This window comes from Patagioenas fasciata, chromosome 2 (genome assembly GCF_037038585.1).
Source record: "Patagioenas fasciata isolate bPatFas1 chromosome 2, bPatFas1.hap1, whole genome shotgun sequence".
In the NCBI taxonomy this organism is placed as follows: Eukaryota; Metazoa; Chordata; class Aves; order Columbiformes; family Columbidae; genus Patagioenas; species Patagioenas fasciata.
Genome location: NC_092521.1, coordinates 164754242 through 164779325, shown reverse-complemented (window position 1 = coordinate 164779325; position 25084 = coordinate 164754242). Strand labels below are relative to the sequence as shown.

At 46.3% G+C, this 25084-nt stretch overlaps 1 protein-coding gene across 2 annotated transcripts; it reads left to right on the top strand.

The window, feature by feature from the left end:
• The first annotated feature begins 2368 nt into the window (after positions 1–2368).
• On the top strand, positions 2369–24099 carry LOC136097484 (uncharacterized). Of its 2 annotated transcripts, none has more exons than XM_071805373.1 (2): positions 2369–2464; positions 19533–24099. In XM_071805373.1, the coding sequence occupies exon 2, from the start codon at positions 19845–19847 to the stop codon at positions 21732–21734; it is 1890 nt and encodes a 629-aa protein (XP_071661474.1). In that variant the 5' UTR covers positions 2369–2464; positions 19533–19844; the 3' UTR covers positions 21735–24099. The 2 variants fall into 2 exon arrangements, with proteins under 2 accessions (XP_071661474.1, XP_065685914.1); XM_065829842.2 differs by lacking the exon at positions 2369–2464 and adding an exon at positions 17036–17415.
• The last annotated feature ends 985 nt before the right edge of the window (positions 24100–25084 follow it).

Sequence of the window (25084 nt, the reverse complement as noted above, 5' to 3'; positions counted from 1 at the left end):
CCTTTTACCCAGAATTCAGTATTTCTTGACTCAGAAGACCTGTAAGTCACAAGCCAGGGTTTTCTCCAAGCCATACTTTGTCCCAATAGAGTAGGTGCCTCAGAGGTAAGCTGAATGCCAGCACCAGCTCAAGGTAATGGAAAAGGGGATTCAATAAGATGCTTTAGAAAGAACTCTATGAAGTGGAGATATAAGAGAAGGAGAACACATCAGCCAGGGACTGGATCTCCCCTCCTGGCTCTTGTTGGCCTTCAACATTATATTGGTGGGTCCTTTCTGCTCCTCTTCTCTCTCTCCTCCTCTCCTCTCCCCAGCTGGTTACTCTTTTGCCATCTTCCCACATGTTAACTTTCCCTTTAAGCAGCTAGTTCTAAAATTATACTCCTTACAGTTTCTTTTCTGAATCAGAAAAAATTGTTTCCCAAATGATATAGCTCCCTAACAAATCACATTAAACAATGTATTTGAATATTCATTATAAATTGGGCTGTTTGCTGAGGGGAACAGCACATATGCTTTTAACTGGAGAGTCTTACAACCTGCATGTAACAGTAAATATCCCCATAATTCAGATGCATTCACTCTTTCAACGCTTTCTGTATGTTTGTGAGCTGGAATGATTGACCCTCTCTGCAAACATCACTGCCAGGATAGACAGAACCTGGCAACCTACCGAAGTTGTCAATTGGCTCCTGTTGTGTTCACTGTCTGGGGATCTTGCAGACAAAACCTGCCAAAGTGAACAGTTTTCTGTCTTGTCATAATGCCAAGATCCCACAAGGTTTTTGTGAAAAGAAAGGTTTGTCTTCCATGCTTCCCCCCACCTTGTATTTCATCGTGCAACTACTTTGTGTTCTGGGAACTCAGTTCCTACTCTAGAGATTTTTAAACTTTGGTATACTTTCGGTAATGGAAAAATCTAGTAAATGGTGTAGCAGGCCACACATTTCATCTGATGTCAGGGCCATAATGCTGCAGCCGCTTTTACCAGAGGACAGCTGGGATGTGGAAGTTTTCAGGTATTTATATGGAAATCATGCTGTGATTTCCTGATGTTAATTATAAATGCACCTGTTACATTTGCAGATTAAATTTTCAAATTTGAGCATCACTGTTAAGACATTCAAAGGGGACAATTCTAAGCAGGATTTTGTCAAGACTCTCTGTGAAATTTTGACACTGAGCCCGCGCAGTCCAACGGATGGCTAGGAAAAAAAGGAAAGCTAATAAAATGTGTTTGATTGTTTGGGTTGAAGGTTATGTCTTTCTTTGGTTTATGCAACTGCCATTTCAAGGCAGACAGAATTACTGTAATTTCTAGAATGGATGGGTGTAAAACTTGATAAAAAGCTGACTGATTAGAGGCACTTCTCAGTTAATGACCGTCAATTAATGTTCATCTCCAGTGACTGGCAAAGAAAATAATGGATTCCTGCTGGCTACACTGTGCTGTCTACACAGATCAAATTACTTTCCTCTCTGCATTGCTAAATAAAGCAAAGAGTGAAGAGTAGCAGAGCGTAATTCAGAGACAAGGCTGCTGGATCTGGAGCATCCTGTTTGTGTTTAGCATGAGACACTTTGTGCATACCTGGTCCCAGCACTTGTTCTCCCTCTGGCAATTAGGTGCCAACGTTTTTACTGGTTACCATGGAAAAAATATCTTGGTGATATCTTTTTGCCTGAAGCATGTGGCATTGGCTCTGACATTGTCATATCCTGGGATAGTGGACTTCAGACTTGCCCTTGGTCAAAGCTACTGCTTTTCTTAGTAAGTCTCAGACTCTCACAGGACAAGCACAATGAAATACTTTCCAGGGGGATGACTCTGGCACAGTGGAACAGTTCTCTGCTGGACCAAGGAACAGGTATTCAGTTGTTTGTGGCTCCTCTTCATCCCCTCTGAAAAACAGGTAAAGTTTCCAGTAAGCAACACTACCTGTCCTTAGGGCAGGCAATAACAGGACCCTTCCAAGGAGGAGATCACAGCAATGTGGCATCAGTCATGCAGGGTTGGCACCGCTGGGATGCCTCAGAGGTGGTTCTAGAGGTTCCCAAAAGACCCTAAAATTGGACACTGGTGGGAGACTCCAATATCCAGTGCAAGAGCACACAGTGAGCCCTCCAGAAGCTGCTCTCTGTGGCAGGTGCACTCTCCATCCTTCTCCCAGAAGCACCAGAAACTTCCAGACTTATGTACCACTATGGTCATGTACACGCCCCCTTGGTTGACAGACAGGGCTGCTGACCAATGAAACACCTTGGTTGAGAGAAGTTTCTGGACCATTACCATAAATGACCACAGCTCCAATTCAACTAGGGTATAAATGGAACCTGCCAGAGAGTCTCTTTGAGTTGATCTCTTTTGGAGCAAGGGAACTGTGTTGGAAGACTGTTCTCTTTAGACTGGGACACCGTCCTTATAAAGAAGGTTCTGCAAAGACTGAGACACCATACTTGACTGGTAAGTGATCTTCTGGGTACTCTTGAGAGCCCTCACTTTGTAAGAGTGGGCAGATGTGCATTTTTAATCATCATTCTAGAGTTTTGGGATCCCTTGAGTCTGAGTTGGCTGTGTGGTAATCGAATTCCTAACTGGTATCCAAATCTATGTTTTACAGTGTTTTCCAAGTGCTGAGTAATTTTTGGATAAACCCCACTTCTTGTTGGTTCCCCACTAAACGATTCTGGTTAGAATAAAGTCTGTTTGATTTTTGGTCTGCCTCTGTGACACCCACGTCAATTGGAGTTACTATGGGCAAAGCTTTCCATGAGTGGGCCTTAGCTCTCACACTGTTTGGGTTTTAAGAGAGAAGAAGGCAAGAGTTTGTCATGTTTTCCTATAAAGAACTCTTCTCACTAGTGCTGAGAAATTTCCTTGCAGGTTTCAAGGGGAACCTCTGGAGATTGGTTGGTTATGAGATCAGGGAGCCTATAATAATGTGAGCAGCATAGGCTCAGACTGCTCAGGCTTGAGTCATCAGGACAGGGCATCATGTGGCATCACCTTGTTCTCACTGGTGGCTCTGGGTGCCAGTTGTGCTACCTTTTCAGGGGCCAGCTTGCTCTACAATGGGTTATCACTATCTTAACAGTTTCTGGGGGGAAAAAACAACAATCAAAGAGTAGTTTGCATTGGAGAGGACCTTCAAAGCTCATCCAGTCTTAACTGCTGCCGTGAGCAGGGACATCTTCACCAGCTCAGGTTGCTCAGAGCCCCATCCAGCCTGGCTTGGGATGTCTCCAGGGATGGTTCATCCACCACCTTTCTGGGCAACCTGGGCCAGTGTTTCACCACCCTCAGTGTCAAAAATTTCTTCCTTATGTCTGGCCTGAATCTCCCCTCTATTATTTTAAAATCGTCACTGCTTGTTCTTGAACAACAGGCCCTGCTGAAAAGCCTGTCCCCATCTTTCTTATTGACCTCTTTTAAGTACTGAAAGGTAACAATGTGCTGTTCCTAATGGGAATCCCAGGAGATGTCAGTGTATGTACTGTCAAGCATTAATTAAGAAGTAATCATTCCTTACGTTGAGCATGTCAGCTATGATCATCACCTTTTTGGAGCTTCGATCATGATCCCAAAAAGTTTAACAAACAGCCCTTTCTCATACCAGCTGTCTGGCACATGCCATCTGAAATGAGAAGGGCAGAGCTGAACAAGGATCTCTTTCTGAGAGCACCTTAGATGTATAAGGGAGGCCAGATGGAATGAAATAAGATGGAGGATTTGAGATGTCACACACTTGGGAACTTTTGAATTGAATTTTTTTGGTACCATGAAAATCTGTTTTCTAAGGCACTTTGATGCTAAGGTCTCCTTGTTGATCACACATCCTCCCAGCAGACAGCAAAAAGAATGGGGAAAAGCTTTACATTTCTTGGTCATCACCGAACAAGTGTAGAATACCAGGACAGCTCCTCTGAAAAAATTAGCCCTGCACACCTCTCCCTTTATTTTCAGCCTACTAATTACCAGCATTTGTCTCCCTGTCAGCTTACAGAAGCATTCCTTACCATGGGACATGGCTTTTGTTGCACTGTGTTAATACATGAATGCATTCCAAGGCAAGGCAGGAAAAGTAGAGTTGGCAAGATCGTGTCCTCCTCCCACAATCCTGCAATTACTGTGGGTCAAATAAAGAAATAGGAGACAGTTGTTGCAAATATTGCTAACTATGACTTGCAAATGCAGAATCAGATGCGTGGGGCTTTTGTGCAAAATGTCCACAAAGGCTGGGACAGCTGGAGGGAGGAAAAGTCGGTTAAAGGTAAATACTTGGCAAGTAGCTGTCTCCATCTGAGTTAGCCACCTTCAGACCTTCTAGAGTCAAGGTCTAGGCTATTTGGTCAACAGGTCCTCAGGCACAGTTCAGATGTGGACTTTGGGATGTGCCAAAATAGGCCATATAAATCATGATGTGAATGTGACTGTTTTCTCTATTGATGACCAAGGAGTCTACAAGGATTAATTTAGCTGTACGCTTTGTTATGATGGACAGTTGCTTCCTATACTTTGTTTTGTTTTAATACAGTCTTGATTTTTCTCACTGTCTTGATGACTTGCTTCCTCTATGCAGTGTGACTGAATACTTCTGATGTTCCTTAGAACCTCAGTTACTCTGTTTCAGCCACTGCTATATCTCTTGAAATCACATTATTATGGGGAATATCAAGTTTCTTTGAAAGAAAAAGAGTCATGTAAAACCTTTATTTTAAATATTTTTTTTTTTATCAGCTTTTATGCTTTTAGGAAGAGGTTTAATTTAAGCTTCTAAGATTTGGCATCTCTAAGGAGTAGATGACATGAGCCCACGTCTGACTGATTTCACAGGTCCTGTTACCTTTGCTTTGGAGAAATTCTAAATCCTTACAAGTATCATTAAGTCTACAGATCTACAAGTTACCAACAGAACCAGCTTGTCAGATTCTTTCCAGAACCAATGTCCTCCCTTGGGTCATCCAGGATTCCCCAGGAAAATGTTCTCTTCTGCACTTCTATCAGTGATCAGAGAGGTCTCCTGAGTGGCCCTGTGGAAAGAACCATCTGTGAGGACATTAGGATCACACAGAAGTAATTAGTCTATAATTTGAACATGCACAGCGGATCAACATGGACACTTTTACCCATTTCAAAGAAGACTCAAATTAAGTGTCTGGATGTGCTTACTGCCTTTTGCACAGCCTTGAAGTAGTCAAGATACCCACACAGAGAAGAGAGATATGAGACAGAGCTTCTAGAGACTTGTGCTTCCCTGGAGCACAAGTTGAAGCTGCTGGGACATAGCATCTCAAAAGACCTTAGATATTTATGTTTAATCTATTTAACCATTGCCATACTGTCTTTCTTCATCAGCCTCATGGATATCAATGAGAACCTTTGCAGACCAAGGCTAGGACTTCATCTCACCTACCTTTGGTGGTCTGGGTGTCTAATCTAAGCCAGATGTTCAGGATATAGTCAATGGAGAGAAAAAGGATACTCTAGAGGACTTCTAAGTACACTTCAGCACATAATCTTGGAGTGGGCCAAGCCACTCTATATTGACAACAGATGTACCCTAATGACTACTTAGTGCAAGACTGCCTCAAGAGTCTGAAGTTGCTCAGATGATCTGTATCCAGTGTGCTGCTCAGCACGAGCAAAACTGTCAGGATCTGCTCTGTAGGAAGATGAAGCAGGTTCTGGAAGGAGGAGTCGAGGCAGCAAGAAGGAGAAACATGGAGGCGAAACTTGGAAATAGTCTACAAGCACAAGGCTGGGATTGTGCTACCTCCGTGGATTGTTGTTGGATAAACAGCCCCGTTTGTTTCAAAAAACACCATGTTTGCACTTTGCAAAAAACACATTGAAACACATTGTACTAAATAGACACAACCCAGCATCCCTCACAAAAAGAAACTTCAGGAGCACATTACCAAGCAAAGTCCCTGGCAGCTGATTGCCAGCCTGTTTGCTTTGTAATTAATTTTCATTGCCCAGTCCCTGATACAGCAGTGACCATCTGCTTCGTATGAAGAGCACCGCTCAGTGTGATTACACCAGCCAGTCTCGCAAATAAAATCACATGCTGTAGAGGCTGGTGAGGTTTTATTCATCAGGAGCAGTAGCAGATCAGGACAGGATTCCTTATGAAAGAAGGCTCTTTAAGTGGACAGGCTGAGGTAGCATTAGATTGTGGCATAAATTCTGCTTCCTCCTGAAAGAAACGTTGCAATTTATTGGGAGGCTGGAGCTTCTCCATTGCTGCAAGTTTTTCAGGTGTTAGGCAATTCAGAAAAATGTAAGCAATTATTTTCATGCACACAATAAAAAGAAAAAAAAAAAAGATTCAAAGATAAGCTCATTTGTATAAAGCTGTTTTCATGAGAAAAACGTGGAGGCAAAAGAAATGTAGTGGCATTGTTTACTGTGAAGGGTGATGCCAAGGTAACACAAAAGAGAGGGATGCTCATAAACCAGGATGAGTCACTGATTTCTGTTTAGCCTTTCAGAAAGAACTGGTCACTAGAAACAGTATAAAAGTCTTTTTAAATCATTCTTAGAGTGAATTAAAGAACTGTAGCTTAAGTATTGTGTCCTTCTCCATACACACACCTAGGAAAGGGGATGGAAACTTGGGTTTAAGTTCCAGCAGTGTATTAGTGCTTGATAACATGCAGAAAAATTGCTCTGGGCTTTGGATTTCCCACTGGTGAAACTGGAGATATTGGCATTGACCTTCACTTCCCAATCCTTTGCCAGGGAGCAGCAAGGTGGGCACATCCCTGCAAGGTCTTCAAAGAGGATTTGAAGCTGGCTGAGGACTGTAGTGGTTTGTAGCAACACCACTTTATTACTGCCTATAAAGCTACCTAAGAAAGACTGAGAAGAGGACAGGCACATAGGGATGTTTTCTCAGGCTCCAGTGATCTCCAGTGCTTGAATCATAGAATCATTTTGGTTGGAAAAGATCTTCAAGATCATTGAGTCCAGTTGTTAACACAACACTGTCACTAACCTGTGTCCCTAAGAACCTCATCTGCACGTCTTTTAAACACCTCCAGGGACGATGATTCAACCACTTCCCTGAGCAACCTGTTCCAATGCCTGACAATGTCCAAGGGCAGCAGCTCTGGTTGGTGTAAAATCAGGATCTCATTCTCCTGGGCCACTGCGCCATTCAAGCACATCAGACGGTGGGTACCGGACCAACTCCCATTGCAAGGATGGCACAACCACAAGCAGCTTCAGCTCATGCTGTGCTGACTCCAGGGGTTGATCCCTGAGTCAAGTAGGAAAATAAACATCTGTATTTCTGGTTCTGGAAGCTGAGCAGACTCCTACCCAAGAATGATGTCCCGTAACCCTCTTCAGCTTCTGACACCATGCTGGGTGAAGGACTCAATATGGGGCTAGCATGTTGCAGGGGAGACACTTTTGCACATGGAGGCTACCTGAAGCGCAGACACCCACACAAATTACCGTGATAGAAGAGCTCTGACCTAAGCAGATTTGAGGGACTGACTGGAAGATCAGAGTCTCTCTTCTGCTTAGGTATATATTTCAGGATCAATGGAGAGAGCCAGTTTCCAGCGGAAGCCAGTATGAAAGTTCTCATCAACTTCAATAACAGAACAGCAAAGCTCTGGCACATCAAAGGTTTCTTTCATGGTGCTTATGCTGTTAATAAGCACTATCCTTTCCTTTCAACAGGGCAGCCATCCACAGATTCACTAACAGCACTTTGGTCTCCAGGGACGTAACCCATGTTTATATAATCACGGCAGTTTACTTACACAGGCAGAGAGGGGACTGACAGCTTCCCACTGCATGGATGGAGTCCTGGAGAAACCACAGGGGATTTAGCTTCCAACAAAGGTGTTTTTGTTGAAAGTTCTTGCGTTTTCAGTTCTGCAGCACAGAACACTAACTCAGCCCAATCCGCTGAGCAGGAGATGAGTGCTTGGGTTCACATTAAATGAGACTTGTTATCACACATTTCTATCAATTAGGGAGTTGGAAAAGTCCTCTGTGTAGCCCAGAATAGAGTGGCTGAAGAGCATCCATTCTCACCATTTTAAAGCTGAGACAACTCTCAGAGTGCAATAGCATTTTTCTTTTACTTAAAATTGTAGAAATTACAGAATCACAGAATGTCAGGGATTGGAAGGGACCTCAAAAAATCATCCAGTCCAATCCCCGAGCAGGAACACCCAGATGAGGTTACACAGGAAGGCGTCCAGATGGGTTTTGAATGTCTCCAGAGTAGGAGACTCCACAACCTCCCTGGGCAGCCTGTAAGTCATCTGGACATGAGCCTGGACAATCACCTCTGCGTGGCCATGCTTGACAGGGGGTTGGACCAGATGATCTTCAGAGGTCCTTTCCAACCTCAATCAGTCTGTGATTCTGTGAAATCCCTTTAAGTACAGGAATAAACTATCTGTTGAACTTCAGTCAGTTTTGCTGGAGAACAAATCTGATATCACCACGGACATCCCAGGGTTTTATATGTACATACATAAAATAAATCTACATACAACGTAGGAAATAAATGAAAGAAGAGGTAGCAAAACAAGTCTTGTTCTGATTTCCCATCTCAGCCCAGGCCAGTACCAGATTGCCAGGGAAGCGAGACAGACCCAGTTACCAAAGATGTGCTCAGATGCTCCACTGCTTTATGAGGCTTCTCTTCAATGACAGGGAAGAAATAATCCTTGGTACTTGATATCATGGAGGGATGACCACTCATCTCTGGAGAATCGCACTGCAGTGTTCTGGCATGTCCAAAAGAACAGGTGCAAGCACGGGGAAAAAGTTCTCATGCATCACATCTCTAAGGAAAAGGTTTTTTCGTGATGCCTCACCTGCCTTTCACAGGCTGCAACTTGCGATCATCGCCACTGGTTATATCATCTGCCATTGCTGATAAGAGTGTGGCTACAACATCTTTGTGAGTTCCCTGCAAGTAACTGCAGGTAGCTGTGAGATCACTAGTCAGCCTCACTTCACCTGGATAGATAAACTTGGGTCCCTCAGCTTCTCTGTGGGCTTCCAAGGTCCCTCTAAATTACAGTTCTGTCAGGCCCTTAATTTTGTGTCACCTGCTGATTTTCTGAGAGTAACTCTAATATTATCCAGGTCATAGGATCTTAGGATCGCAAAGTAGTTCAGCCTGGAAGGGATCTCAGGAGATCTACAACCCAACCTCCTGCTCACAGCAGGCTCATCTGTGAAGGCAGAGCAGGTTGCTCAAGGTTCTATGCAGCTGTATCTTGAAAATCTGCAGGGATGGGTGCTGCACCACCTCACTGGGCAGCCTGTTCCTCCTCTTAACTGAAGATCATGGACATGCTGGACAATATGGGACTTAGTGCTGACCCTTGGTGCATTCTGCATATCACTAGCTACTAAAAACACCATGTATTTCTGTTGTTGTTGCAAGATGATAAGAAGTCCCTTGCCCTACTCTGATGCTTGCAAACAAGCTGATTTCAAGAGCTGCAAATTGATTGCGTAAAGAATGAAATCATACATTCAAAGTACAATGCTGGTCAGGTTGTTTTCACATCCATTCTGCTTTTCCAAAGGATCGGTGTTGAATGTCAGCATTCTGTGAATTTTGAAAGTCAGTGCTTGCGCAAAGTTTTCCTTCCAATAAAGGATTTAGCTTGCTCCAAAGAAAATTAGGAGAGCATGAGAGAAGAGGGAAGGTGTTTCTGATGCTGTGCAGAGCTGCAGCTGCCTGACAGCATGTCATAGCCCATCCTAACTGAGCGGCTAACGAGGAAACTGGGCTTTTTTCATTGCCAGACCTGTCTTCTGACCTTTAAAGCATCCTCTCCTTTGAAGTACCAAATAAAATACAAGAACCAGGGTGCCACTCATTCTCTTCACTTCTAAAAGAAGTGTAAGAAAACAAAACAAGCCTTTAAATGTCAAAAATCTCTTCTCCCCTGAGCAGACACCCAACAAATCTTCATGACTACTGTAAGCTCACACTGCAAACTCCTGCACTCTGGAAACATGGGCACTTTACCATGACTCCCCACCTGGGCAAGATGCTAAATATTTATAAAAAGCAGACAAGAGCCTTCCTTGCTGGGTCTCTAATGGTGGCTAACGAGCAGCAATGTGAAGCCTTAGGGATGCAGAGGTACAAATAATGGTCTGAGAGTCTCCTTTCAGGGTGGTGGCTGAATCACTAGGAGCATGAAAGCAACTGGTCCTAAATGCCCTTGAGCAGAAGGTCTCCCAAACATTTTTTCTTGAAACATTGTCTTCCACATCTTCCTGTAACTCCACAACACCGCATTTCTTCATCTCCAAGTCTGGTTTTTAAGGCTGCTTGTCTTGAATCCAAAGGGTTTTCTCAATGCATCAGCAAAAAGAACACTCTAAACGTGACAGCAGCTAGGCTTGAAGGGACAAAGACTTTAATTCCACTGGCCTTTCACATCATTTAGAAGTAAATTTGTGAACTATTCTCTGGGCCTTTGAGGAAGTAAAAAAAGCTTAAGAAAGGTCTTGCTTGGATTGTCCTCTTCAGCAGCTAGTTGGTCGTTTGTAGATAAAACCACTTTGAACATAGAGCATTGCTACCCTCTAAAAATGACTTTATTATCCTTATTAAGTCTTGTAGAGTTTATGTAGAGAGAAATCCTGATTACCCTTTCTCAAGTGAAAGGGAGTGAGTGAGTTTGAGAGGGGTGTTAGACAGGACCAGAGAGATGAAATCAAATTGCAGCTGAAAGAAGATAACTACCCAGTGCCAAAGGGCGTTTTCTAAGCATAGACAGAGCATTTCAGTATGGAGTTATTATTTTGCTTGGTTCACAAGACCAGGTAGTGCTCCTCTTGTAGGATATATTTTTAGTGCATGGAGGATTTATCTAGGAGACAGTGCAAGGAGGGAAGAAACATCCTGTATGTGGGCTGGGGCAATCCCAAACACAAATACAGGCTGGGCAGAGAATGGATTGAGAGCAGCCCTGAGGAGAAACACTTGCAAGTGTTGGTTGATGAGAAGCTCAGCTTGACCTTGAAATGTGTGCTTGCAGCCCAGAAAGCCAATCGTATCTTGGGCTGCATCACAAGAAGCGTGACCAGCAGGTGGAAGGAGGTGATTCTGCCCCTCTGCTCTGGTGAGACCCCCCTGCAGTGCTACATCCAGCTCTGGGGTCCCCAGCATATAAAGGACATGGACCTGTTGGAGCAAGTCCAGAGGAGGGAAATGAAGATGGTCAGAGGGCTGGAGAACCTCTCCTGTGAAGACAGGCTGAGAGCAGTGGCATTGTTCAGCCTAGAGAAGAGAAGGCTCCAGGGAGACCTTATAGCAGCCTCCAGTACCCAAAGGGGACCTACAAGAGAGCTGGAGAGGGACTTCTTACAAGAGCATGTAGTGATGGGACAAGGAGTAATGTGTTTAAACGAAAAGAGGGTATATTTAGATGAGATATAAGAGAGAAATTCTTCGCCATGAGAGTGGTGAGACACTGGAATGGGCTGCCCAGAGAATTTGTGAATGCCCCATCCCTAGGAGTGTTCAGACTGGACGGGGCTCTGAGCAACCTGATGTGGTCGAAGATGTCTCTGCCCATGGGAGGGGGGGTTGAAACTAGATGATCTTTAACATCCCTTCCAACCCAGACCGTCCTATGATTCTCTTTGATTCTATGATCCTTTAAGCCAGAAGACAAGGGAAGAGAAAGATCAACACAGCAAGCTCTCTCTAGGCAGCCCAGGGAATGTAGTTAGATGTTTATTATTAATTGCAACTCTCCCACTGCTGTTCACAGCTCTCAAGGCTGTAAGGAGCAGGGTACACTGGGGTTCCCCCAAGCCCTGCATCTTGTGTCATGGGCAGCATCAGAGGAGGGATAACACATTCCTGAACTCCTGGTGGGTGAATTCACACCTGCCTCTTTCCTTTAGTCTCCACTGATGAATCCCAGAGAGAAGCAGGGTGGGCAAGAATCAGGAGAAGAGGGGAACCAGTCCATCAGGGTTCAGTCCTTTGGGCAGGTGGCAGACAGCAGGATTTACGCAGCAACATTTGCACATCTGTGCCTGTGCCAGGCTCTCTACATAGCATGCAGAAACCAAGTCAGGCAGACCTGAGGTGTGATTCATCTCAGCCTGTGGCATATGTCTAAATTAGAGCAGATGAATCACTCCCTTGAAATTTCTCCACTGAATATAAGCTCCTCTCGCTACCAGGAAGCCGAGCTTTGCTGCAGGTATTTGAAAGCAAAGGCTTCTTCTTTGCAGCTGGTTTGCCCATACTACTCTCTAGACAAGGAAACTGAGGCACCAGCACAGCCCAGACTCCACTTTTATAATCTGGACTTGGAAGACACCTACCAGTGCTCAGCATAAGTGCTTTGTTCCCTCTCAGATGTGGGGAATGGAAGACATTAGAGGGCATGTAGTACTCAAGTAGCTATGACTTTATGGCATGTGATTATGGACAGGGATGACCTACGGGGTTTATCTGTGGAAGAAGAACAAGGCCAGGAGAATAAGAGCTATGGATAGCAGCTGTTGTGTTAGGCTGCTCGGTTAAGCAGCAGAGCTGTGCTGCCTCACACCAGCTTCTGAGATGCTTCTCTGCTCTGCTACAGATGTGCTGTTCAACCTTGGCCAGGTCATTTAGACCTTGCTAGTTTTTTAAAAAAAGTTATCTTCTGATGGAGTTGTGTTTTCGGGAACGAAAGTTGCTAAGAAGGTGAAGAGAGTGAGACTCTGGAAATAAAAGGGTGACTGGTGTGGGGCTCAGTCCCACGGTCCTTGTAGCATCCCAGTTTCCTTCTCACCACGTAGCAGCCCTGAAGATGTTAGATCCCACAACCCTGACAGCACTTGGGGCACAGTGAGCAGGGCAAGGGGTGGTTTCTGATTTGGGGTCACATTTGTGCTTAAAACAGATTTTAATTTCAAGCTGTTATCAGATGAGCATAGTGGGTATGGAAGTGGACACAGACACTGCAATAATTTTCATGGCAGCAGGACAGGAAGCCGTGGGCTTGGCCTGCACAATGAAGCTGTAGGAGATGTGGGCTGGAAAAAAGAAAAGGTTTCCTTTCTAATCAGATGCTCAAATGCAATTAAAAAAAAAAAAAAGCAGGGAGGTTGGAATAGCATGAAAAATTACTTGTCAATTAAACTATTCTATTTTTTTCATATTTACCTTGTTGTAAGAGTCGGTTCCTAAAATAATAAAAATAATCCATAGTGTAGCTGGCTCCTATCATGTTTGCAAATCTCAGGAACAATCATGAACTCACCTGAACAAATAACTGTTTGGGCTGCCAGCTATCTTATCTCTCCATGTCACGTTGTCCCACCCTCCTGCATTGTGTGTACCCAGCACAACAAGCCACCTCGCACCCTTAAGCCTCCTGATGTGATTAGCTGTGGCATCTTTAATAAAACCTGCAGCAATATTTCCTTCTAAAGCAGAGTGAATATTTCATTTCCCCCTCCTCCTTTATTTTACCAAATTCCATTTTTATTTCATTGTATAATTAATCAGGCACTGGAGCATATGACAGCTCTGCTTAAATTTAGTTCTCACTTCTCCTACGTAGCCTTGACAGATACGGTTGGCTGGTCAAACACAGAGTTGGATTTGTCTGAAAAAAAACAACACAGAAATTACCAAACTAGATCAGACCTTTACTCCATCAAGGAGAACATCTTGTCTTCAATGTCGGTGAGCACTGGGCACTTCAAAGGGTCAGAGGTGCACTGGGTGCTGGAGTAGAACACAACATTGAAGCACAACTTGTCCAAAGGGCGAGACGTTCCTAAGCGTTGTGGTCCTCTGCCATGAGAGGTGGGTTGTGTCCAGCACATGAAGGACACACATAGAATAGTTTGGGTTTGAGGGACCTCCGTAGCTCATCCAGTGCCACCCCTGCCATGAGCAGGGACATCTTCACCAGCTCAGGTTGCTCAGAGCCCCGTCCAGCCTGGCCTGGGATGTCTCCAGGGATGGTTCATCCACCACCTCTCTGGGCAACCTGGGCCAGGCTCTCACCACCCTTAGCATAAAAATTTTCTTCCTCACATCTGCCCCAAATCTCTCCACCTTTAGTTTAAAATCGTCACCCCTTGTCCTATCGCAACAGGCCCTGCTAAAAAGTCTGTACTGAAAGGCCACACACACTCACACACTCCTGAAGCCTGAGTAGCTGCTGAGCTTTGTGTTCACACTGAGAGCCTGTGGGATAGTCCAGTCCACTTGGACCTTGACTAACCAAGGTGTGTGCGAAGCCTGGAGGCTGCCCGAAGGCTTGGAGCTCACGCAAACATCCGTGGGTAACGTAGGACACATTAATTTCTGTGAAGTGCAGAGATCCAGGTGCTAAAACCTAAAATGTGAGATTGTTTAAGTCCTACTCTGATCTTTACAGCAGGGAAGTGCAGTATAGAATTAGCTGGTGTGTAGGACTGTGGGATTTTTATTTTTGTTTTACCCTTTCCTAGTACTGCAGCATCTCCAAGTTTCATTCGTTTCACCTTCCCAGTAAACACCAAACATATGCAAGCTGGTTTTCTGCACTACTGCACTAGCTTGCTTCTGCTCCCTGATCCCCTCCCAGCTCCATGCAAGTCTATTCCTCTAGGCTATTACTCCCATAGCTGGGTAAGCTGGACCTATATCTTGCCTCTTGGTCACCTGATATGAGGAAACATCTCCCAGAGCAGGACAGGGCTTGGACGTGGCCATGCCAGCACCTGTATGTTTCGTGGAGTGACTGACCATGTCAGGACATCAGGTCATGATGTGGTGGCTACAGGATTTGGTAGGTGAACAGTTTGAGGAGTTGGGGTGTTTGATAGGAAGGGGGATGAGGAAAGGAGCATGGGGGTCACATCCTCATCTGGGGAGACACTGGGAGCAAGTCCTCATCTAAATAACAGCAAACAAGGGCAAAGATATATATATATGTATTTGAGAAAGAGAGGAGATAAATTTGCACATGTATTTATACATATTACCGAAATTCCAAGTTGCAAAGAGACCTTATTAAATCAAAAGTGAAGGATTACCTTTTGAAAAATACAATAAAACAAATCAAATTGCCAAAAGCGTGGGATTTTCCAAGTGGGAGCAGGCTGGGAAGAGCTTTCACTGGCATCTAGTGGTATGTTGCAGAGGCAGAGTCGCTGCAGCTCTTGATACTTCTTTTTTCACTTCCCAATTGGGTTTCCTCAGGAAAGCAGAGACTTCAGACTGAGAGGTCACCACTTCCAAACTGGGCTTGGGAAGAGGAATTTTTGGACCTAGCCTAACCCTGCCCTGACAATTTTGTCTATGAAGCCCTTTTGGAGATGACCATGGGGCATTCTGAGTCTATTTTTTGACCACATGAGCAAAACTTAGGGGTCATACCAAGGCATATTCAGTCTCTTCTTGGACTTTGGGGCTTTTTATGAGCCTGGGGGGACAGCAGGTCTGATCTGTTTGAAGGAGACCATGAGATGTGGGGGGACTCACCTGGGAAAATGTGAATGTCAGTGGAACAGGAGCTCTGACAACATATGTCATCTGCCCTATTAAAAGTATCCTCTTTAGAATAAGGTAAATTGTGCTTTGGTAGACAAATGAACATCAACACAACTGAAACAGTGTGATCCTGGCCCCTTCCTCCTGATCTCTCTGACAACAAAGGAGTCGCACAGATGTTCCCCCCAGCTGCTCCTGTTGAGCCCCTCATCCATGTCCTGGCTCGCCCTTGTCTCCCTCCATGGTGCCACACACCAAGATGGGCCAAGCTGATGGAGCCGCTCGCTGACAGCATCCCAAGTGCTGAGTCCCAGGGAAAGGCAGGATTTGTGGGAAGGTGTAGAAGTGGGAAGGATGGAAAAGGAGGACGCGTTTCCTAAGCAGTTCTGCGCAAGATGGAACTCATTTCACCATAACTGAGGTCTGCTGTGGCTTACCCTACCGTCATGGTCTCTCCTCTCTCACTGGGACTTGCTGTGGCACTTCCCATGCATCGACATCTTCAGTGGGGCAAACTGAATGAGGTCTGTATATATTGTCTGTGCATGTACTGGTATAAGGATGGTTGGATTTGTGCGGCTTCTTCCTTCACTCGACTGGTATACATGTAGCAGCATAGAATCATAGAACCGTAGAATGTCCTGAGTTGGAAGAGACCCACGAGGATCATCGAGTCCAGCTCCTGTCCCTGCAGGTGACAACCTCACAGTTCACACCATCTGTCCAGTCTCTTCTTGAATCTTCATAGTAATGCGGCTGCCTCATACTGCTGGTTTATACTGGGGTAGGAAGTACATCAGCAGACTTTTTCCAAGACATATGCAATGTGTAGACTAAATCTGAACTGCAGGGACCCTGTAACCTTGAACGTCCTTGGGTGATCTGAGCCAGACACCTCACCATCTCCTGCCTCAGTTTCCCTGAAGCAAAGAGGAGGAGAATAGCATGTTTGCCACCTTCTGTCATGCATATGCACCCAAAACCCTCCCAGAGAAGCATCCTGGGCTAAAGCTTCCTGATGACTCTCTAAGCCTCATTGTGCAGGGCTGATCCAGGAAGGTCTGGGCACTTTCTGTGAGGTTCTGCTGAGGCTCAGCCTCTCCCAGGTGATGCTCATCACTCTGCTAAATCAAGTCCATATGCCTGGGTGTCCAGCCTTGTCATATCTGCACGCTCCTTTTGTGCTTTCACTGAGCATTAAAAGGGATCCTTTGCTGGTAACTAGGCACCAGCCTCAGTTGCTGCCTCCCCCCTGGGGGGTTGCAACTGCTACAGATACAGAAATACTCCTTGAAATGCATCTTTCCTCTCCTCATGCTTCCTGGAGCAAGTCCCAGACAATCAGCCTGGGAGGGAAGAAGGATGCTTGCAGCACTGTGGGATGTTTTCCTTCCCACAAAAACCACAATTAAAAAAAAAAAGGGGGGGGGGGGCAAAAAAGACAAATAGTCTCAGCTGGAGCTGATCCTGACCCACTGGCTGGCAGTGCAAAGCGGGCAGGATGGGGGACCAGAGATGCTGGGGGAAACTACAATTCCCAGAAGGCAATGCAAGCTGGGGACCCTTCAAGCTTCCCACCAATCTAGCGGTGCAGAAGAAAGGCACATCAGGGAGAAATTCGCCTCCTCTCCCTCCCCGAGCTCCCGCTAACACCTTGGTGGTGGCGTGAAAATCCGTCTCAGCATCGCGAGTCGAGAGCATCTCCCCTGTCCTCCCCTTGCTCCTTCAACCTTTGCTCTTTGTCTTTGTTTCTTTTCACCCTTCCTCCGGTAGCTCTCACTGCTCTGGCCACAGACTTCCTTTAGGTCAGCCCAGCTGCGGCTGCAACACAACTTGCAGCCAAGTCGCAAACACTGTTGTGCCATTGGGAATGCCCTGGAGGAGAGAAATGCCAGCCAGAGGTTGATGGCCAGCTCAGGTAAGATGCTTTCGGCCAAACGCCCTTGATTTGTCCGGGTAGCCCAATAAAAGGAAAAAAAGAAGACAAAGCGACTCCCTGGGGTCTGGTTCTGCCCTTGATTCAAACCCAGAGACCAGGGATTGCAGAGCTGGAAGTAGAGGCAGGATTTGGATCTGTAGGATCTGGATACTGAAAATTAATTTAAAAAATAATAATAATAAATGAAGAAAGTAGGTAGGAATTTCGTCTTTTATCCTGGTCTGAATTCAGGGATTTGTTGCTTTTGGCAAAACCCAGAGGCAGTTGAAATGCTGCTGCTGGTGCGTTGTCTCCTCTAAGGGATCAGCAGGAGCATCCGTGCTGCGGAGAGAGGCCACGGACACCTGCAGCCCCTCAGCATCGGACCCAGCAGGAGGGTCCCCGGTGGTGGGAGGCTCAGTAAAAATACACTGTTAACCTTTTTTGAATCCTTTTTCCAGCCTGCTGATGCTGAACTAAAACGAACTGTAGGCGTCACATAGCTGCTCCCCTACCTCGGGAGGGGGTGTGGACCCCTGGAGTCTCCTCTCCACTAGCAAACCTTAGACTTAGATCCTGTTCAAGGGTGTGTTTTGTCTCTCTTGGCTCAGTATAACTTAGCAGGTAATTGGGGTTTGGGTTTTATTTTTGTTTCCTGGGGTTCCTCTGTAACAATATGGAGAATGCAGCTTGGACAGGAGCACTGTTCATGGAATCATAGAATGGTTTGGGTTGGAAGGGACCTTTAAGGGCCATCCAGTGCCACCCCTGCCACGAGCAGGGACATCTTCACCAGATCAGGTTGCTCAGAGCCCCATCCAGCCTGGCCTGGGATGTCTCCAGGGATGGGGCATCCACCACCTCTCTGGCCAACCTGCGCCGGTGTTTCACCACCCAACTGTTATTTTACCACCCAACAGTATTTTACAACCCACGGTTGTACTTCAGTAGTGACTCTTGCCAGAATCAGTGGGAATCCAGATGGGTCAGCTGAAGAGAAAACACAAGCGGTGTGACCAAATCTGAAATAACTTTCCCCATTCTAACTGTCCTCTGAAATCTGCTCACTTCACTTACCACTCTGACCTCTCTCCTCTGAGGAGCACATAGCTGTAAACTGTGCCGCACTTGTTTTAGAGTGTTCATATTCCAAATCTCCCATCACTTTTCCTCTCATCCATGGCAACCCCTCTCCCCAGTCCCCTACACCTCAATGACAGGCTGTCCAGGGACTTATCTTCTCATCCACAGCCTTCCCAGCGATCCAGACCTGCAGGGACAGACTTTACTGACAACCCATGTCCTTGCTGGCAGCTTGTCTTATAACTGGTGATTTTGGCAGCCCCCCCACCTTCAGCCATCAGTACCATCAGTACGAGCCTGCCCAGCCACCTATACTCTCACTGACAGTCATCTCCAGCACCACCATCTTCCTCCCTTCAGTCTTTCTGGCTCTCTTCCCTGCTGCAGTTCAGAGTTTTGAGAGGTGTTGCTCACATCTCTGTTGGCCCTGATTATTTTTTTTCCCTAACAAAAATACGTAGGACCCAGACCCTACTGTCAATTGAACCTTCTCAAAAGGGACGAAGTCACTTAATGTTTCCATGTGTCACTTCTCCAGCTGCCCACTGAGGACACCACAGACATGTCTTCCCCTGTGCATGAAGGTCACCCAGGACTAAGCAGAGCAACTGAGTTTTGCAAGTTTATTTTGTTTTCTACATTGGGGGAATTTTCATTGCTGCACAGTCACTCATAAAAAGTGCGTCTAATTACAGCATTTACTGCAAAGTGCATTTAATCAATTAACTTATTTACTTATAAATCTACTTGGTCAAAGGACAGAGGACTATTCTGGGAGTAAATCACTGGAGTGGCAATAGCAGAGCCAGAACTTCAATGTCATTCCAGCTGCAAATGCATCACAGGTCCCCCCATCACCAGGGGAAATTAACCTGTTCCCACGCTCTCTGCCGGAGCCCAGATGAGTCTGTGGCTTCACAGGGCTCAGGTTCATTCTCCCATGGAGCAGCCAAGGTGCCACCTGTTCTTTTTACAAAGAGAACAGCAGGTGGAGAAGAAATAATGACTTAATAATTTTCCCTTTATTTTTTCAGTCCAGTGATCCGGATCTCCAGGAATGCCAGGGAATCCTCTTCAGGAGATGAGAGGAGGCAAGATACGGAGTTACAAACATTGTGTCTGCAAGCTGAGGTGGAAGGAGGCTGAGAAATGAGGAAGACCACACACTCTTTGTTGGCCCAGAGCTGGCATCCAGCAGCAGCACCCTTTCCCTTACGGGGAATAAAGTGCATCCATTAAAGTACACCTTGATGTGCGTGTCCTGATGGTTTTTTTATCCTCCCAGACAGTCCATCCCCGTAACGCTGTGGCTTTTTTGTACCTGTTGGCTGCTTGGCAGCCTCATCATGCACCACTCGGTGCAGGCCGCTGCTGCCTTGAAGGACTTGGTTAAACACGTGGTGGTAAAGACACACCCGTGTCAGGAGTGTGGCAAATCCTTCACCAAGAAGGGGAACCTGAAGAGACACCAGCGGATCCATACGACAGAGGAGCTCTTCACTTGTGGGGAGTGCGGGAGGCGCTTCACCACCCGGGGACACCTCACAACCCACCGGAGCATCCACACAGGAGAGAGGCCCTTCTGCTGCGGGGAGTGCGGGCGCTGCTTCCGCCTGGAGATGTGTCTGGCCGCCCACCAGAAGACACACGCCAAGGGTGGTCCCTATGTCTGTGCCCGCTGCGGCAAGAGCCTGAGCACAAAGATCTACTTCAACATCCACATGCGGACCCACAGGGAGAAGAGGCCATTTGCCTGCACCGAGTGCGGGAAGAGCTTTGTGAAGAAGGGGACCCTCACTGCCCACAAGGAGATCCACAAGAGGGAGAAGCCCTTCAAATGTCCCGACTGCAGTAGGTGCTTTGGGCAAAGTGCCACGCTGCTGGCCCACCAGAAGATTCACCTTCGTGGGGGACCTTTCATATGTACTGAGTGCGGGAAGAGCTTGAGCACCAAGCGGTATTTCAACGTTCACCAGAGGAACCATGCTAAGCAAAAGCCGCTTCAGGTCATTCAGGTTAAAGAGGAGCCTGATTTTGCCTTCAGGTCAGAGGAGAATATGTTGGAGAATATGTCCCATGAAGGAGATGTAGCCCAGGGATATAGCATACCTAGAAACCCACCTAATCCAAAAAGTCCTTCTTGGAAAATCCAGATGAAGGAGGAACCAGAACCACCCACTGATGACATAGCAAATATTACTGCAATAGCCTGCCAGAAACTTTACATCAAGGAAGAGCCGCCAGAAAACCTGGACTATGGAAAGCTCTTTGATCCGAAGATCCCACTGATGGCTTTACAGGGGAGACAGATTAAAAAGGAAGAAGATGCTGATGGGCAGCATGAATGGGAAGTGCCCATAGACATTAACCGTGTACTCCATGTGAAGGAAGAACCACAGGAAAACGTTGAGTTTGGGATGCATTATGGGCAGAGGCCAAACCTCAGTGCTATCCAGAGGATACAAATTAAAGAAGAACCCGGTGTGGAGACCAGCCACCACAAGAACCAAAGCCCAAAGAGGAAGCAGAAGAAGTGCTATTGGCCCACCGAAGAGGGGATGCTGGACAACTGGGAGAGATCCATGCCCAAGAAAGATTCCTCAGCAAAAGGACCTCTCAAGGGTGAACGGATATTCCCCTGTCCTGAGTGTGGGAAGAGTTTCAATCAGAAATCGAACCTGACCAGACACAGAAAGATTCACACGAGCGAGGGGCCGTATAAGTGCAGTGAGTGCGGGGAGACCTTCCGCATGAACCGCAAGTTGGTCCGCCACCAGCGGGTCCACGTGAGCGAGCCCTTCAAATGCACCGAGTGTGGGAAGAGCTTCACTCAGCGATCAAACCTGGTCCGGCATCAGAGGATTCACACCAAGGAGGAGCCCTACCAGTGCCCTGAGTGTGAGAAGACCTTCAACCAGAAGGCCAACCTCTTCCGCCACCAAACAATCCACGTCCGCATGGGACCCTGCAAGTGCACCAAGTGTGGGAAATGCTTCCCCCAGAAGCGCAACTTGATTAAACACCAGCTCCTCCACTCCCGAGGTGGGGCCTACAAGTGTGGGGTCTGTGGGAAGCGCTACCGGCTGAAGAAGTACCTGAGGAGGCACCAGAAAATCCATACACGGGAAGGAACTGCTCCGTGTGCAAGACAGGGGGAGGCCACAAGGACCAGCAGTGGACCCCACTACACTGAACAGAGAGCACTGACCCCCATGAAGAGTGAAGAGGAGAGCTGAGTGGGTCTATGGCCTGCTTCTGGGGGAAAGTCTTTTGGGAAAAGGAAGGGATGAAGCCAAACTCTGCTCATCTCATGTGGTGTATCTGGGGGTGGGGAAGTCAACCGGAAGGGACAGTGAGGCTGAGGGAAACCAGTCCTCTGCAGCTTTTCTGGGGACGACCCTCAGGGTATCACCAGCTCACAGCTCTGGGATGGGACCGGAGGGCGAAGCCTCCTCAGAGCACTTGAAGATGCAGAGATAAGAGTGTGGCATCCTTCATAATGGTATGCCTGTGCCTCCAAAGGCTGCTGATGTTGTGGATGCCAAAATTGTCTCATGTGGGCAATATATACTCAGAAGAACCAGGTAGGATTTATTATTATTACATTACTGTGTTTCTGAAAAAACTGAAGGGAACCTCTCCTATGTCCACAAGGTTTTAAAGCAAAGGCCAACTCTCTTCATCCCTCTCATGTAGTTCTGATCCACACCTTGATCCTACTGGGCTGATGAACCCTAGTCAACTGAGTGATACAGATTTGGGACAAACTACTGCCAACCAGACCAGGATTTTGAGACTTGAATCCTCTAAAACAGGCTCCCAGATTGGCTTAAGCCAGGTCCCTAGAAGTGAGTTACGTAAGATCAATGACTCTTTTTCCAAAGCTAGTCCAAAGGCCAGCGGAAGGTATTCTGGTTTGTACCCCCACAGCCCCACTGTGCAGATGTGAATGAGAATGGGTTTTCTTAGCATCAGGTTTTACATCACTGGTGAGCCGGTGGCTTTGCCACAAGTCTCAGAGACATTGATGTCTTCATCAGATTGAGCTGATACTAATGCTGGTTCTCAGTCTCCTGCTTCTCTATCTGTTACTGTGAAGCTCTTAAGATATTTGGCATGATTTAGGGAATTCAAACCAAGCATCAGGAATAGCTGAAAAAATCTTCAGACTTTATGGACTATAGAACTGGAAATTACTTCCCTGTTGGGATGTTTTGCCTTCCTCTCCCTGGTGTAAAGGGCAGCTATTCAAAAGTAAGGACAGTTCATCAGTCTTTATTGCCCACTGCTGATTGTTTTTTTAAGTGTTCCCTGCTCAGGTAGATCTTTGTGTCTTGAAAGTCCCTGGTGAAGTGGAGGTGTGGAGGGAATCCACAGTCCCCTGAGTCACTCCCCAAGGTTTCTCTGCAGCACTGCTACGTGGCCACCTGGGCACTGCAGAGGAAAGACACTTATTAGGGATAGTGTTGCTGTAATACATAGAGTCCAAGAGGCAAGAGGAAGAATGTTCCATGGTGAAACAGCAGCTCTACCTCTCTGCGCAGCAAAAAAAGGCCCGTCCCCATCCCCAAGGCACACACCACTTCCTTCTCCCAGGACCACTTCCTTCCCCCATCCTCTTGGAGCCATCTGAAAGTCATCCACTATAACTGGGTGCTTCAGACCCAAGCTGCTGATTGTCTGCACTACCTGTCTGGAGCAGCTGTGTCTCTGGGCAGGGAAACTGAGGCACGGAGGGAAGGGAACAGGAGAATTCAAAACCCACCTGGATATATTCCTGTGTGATCTGCCGTAGGTGAACCTGCTTTAGCAGGAGGGTTGGACTGGATGATCTCCAGAGGTCCAATCCACCCCCAACCAGTCTATGATTCTGTGACAAACTGTACTTGAACTTTGCCTTTATCAGCTACTTGGGCACCAGTGTGTTGAAGTGTTCTGGTGTGGTGACTCAAGCCTGACACTGAATACAGCTGTCAAACACCCAAAACACAGAGTAATTTTGGTGTTTTGACTTCCTCAGCCTTTGACATAGTCAGGCCCAGGACACCATTTCAAACAGCAGAGCAAGCCCAAACAGGCTCTGAAGGAGCCTACTTCTGTCCTCTCACCTATGAACTGTAAGCAAGTTTATTGATACAAAGCTTTCCCCCAAATCCCTCTAACCTGGTGGAGATTCATTTCTGAGGCAGAAAAGACTGACATAGAGGGGAAAACAACGAGTTTAGAATGTTCTGGGTGTGACTAAGGAACACCCCTGTTGCTAAAATGGGCCTGGGCCATATGGTGGGTAGATGCTTCACTGCAGGACTGGGAAACTCTCACTAGATGTCTGGCATTTATTTTCTTATAATTAACCTAGCATAGGGCCATAGAGATTTTTACCAGGAAGAGGAACTAGTATGAGAGGTTTGGCAGTTGTATTATTGTGTCCCTGCACATAGAGAGGGCAGTGAGTCAATTTCAGTAGCTTTCCTGGTCATCACTGGATCTTCCACCATTGACCGTGGCCAGTGTGGGTGTCCCAGCTTGTGGGGAAAGTCACAGCTGATAGTTTGTAGTATCTCCTCAATAAAGGAATTATTTAAAGAAAAAAGGAAACAAGGTGAGCCTCTTTTTTTGTTTGGTTGGTTGGTTACTTTTTTTCAGAAGCCATCACTGAGAGAACCACACTACATTCTATCCACAGTGCAACAGGTGAACACTGCCAGAGCAAGATGCGTGAGTGGTAACCAAATGGATGCTGTTGGTGATGAGTTGACCAGCTTTCCACCAACCATACTGAAAGCTCAGACCTCCACATACTGACCCCAGGGCTCCAGTAAATGACCCACACACAGGTATCATGTGAAGTGCCCTAAGGTGTCTGCGTAGGGCTAGAAGGACTCATGCCTTATGGGAGGCCTTGACCTTTGTGGATGAGAAATAGGATGCCAGGAAGGGTATTTCAAATTAGACTAGACACCATCATGTGGGAAACTGAAACAATGCCCTAAGTATGGGTGTTTTTATCTGTGAGCTAAATAAACTCCACACTCATGTCCCACTGAGGGAGCACAATGCTCTAGGTAAAAATTGAACCTTCAGTACCACCAAGATCTGCCTGGGACGCTACGTTACGACTTTCTCAAGGACACCTCCCAAGAGATGCCTTGCGGGTAGTTTGGGCTGCCAGCACTGGTGTCTGCTGCTGGCAGTTGTTTTGAGTTTGGATAAGGACCACAGAATAATCCCACCTCTATGAGAAAATATCTGAGGATTGAACAAAGCCAAATCCTCACTCCCCAGGAGCAAAACAGCCTTCCTCCTTTCCTCCCTAAACCCAATAAAAAGGCTTCTAGATAATGTTTAAAATCTAAATAATTGCCCATTCTCCACTGCATGGATTTTGTGCGGAACACCACATCTCTAAGCATTCACTGAGCAGTTTCAGTCACCAAGTGAAAAGAATGCCCACAAAGTCTGATTTTGCCTTCAGGTCTATACAGTAAATTCAGTGTGGTCAAGCTGAAACCAATGGAGTTAAAGTAAAAGTTATATTAAAAAAAAAAGATCCAAGCTCTGGTGACTTTTAAAAAGAACTCTCCTG

Coding starts and splice junctions, on each gene's coding strand:
- LOC136097484 (XM_071805373.1), top strand. CDS start 19,845: ATGCACCACTCGGTGCAGGCCGCTGCTGCCTTGAAGGACTTGGTTAAA.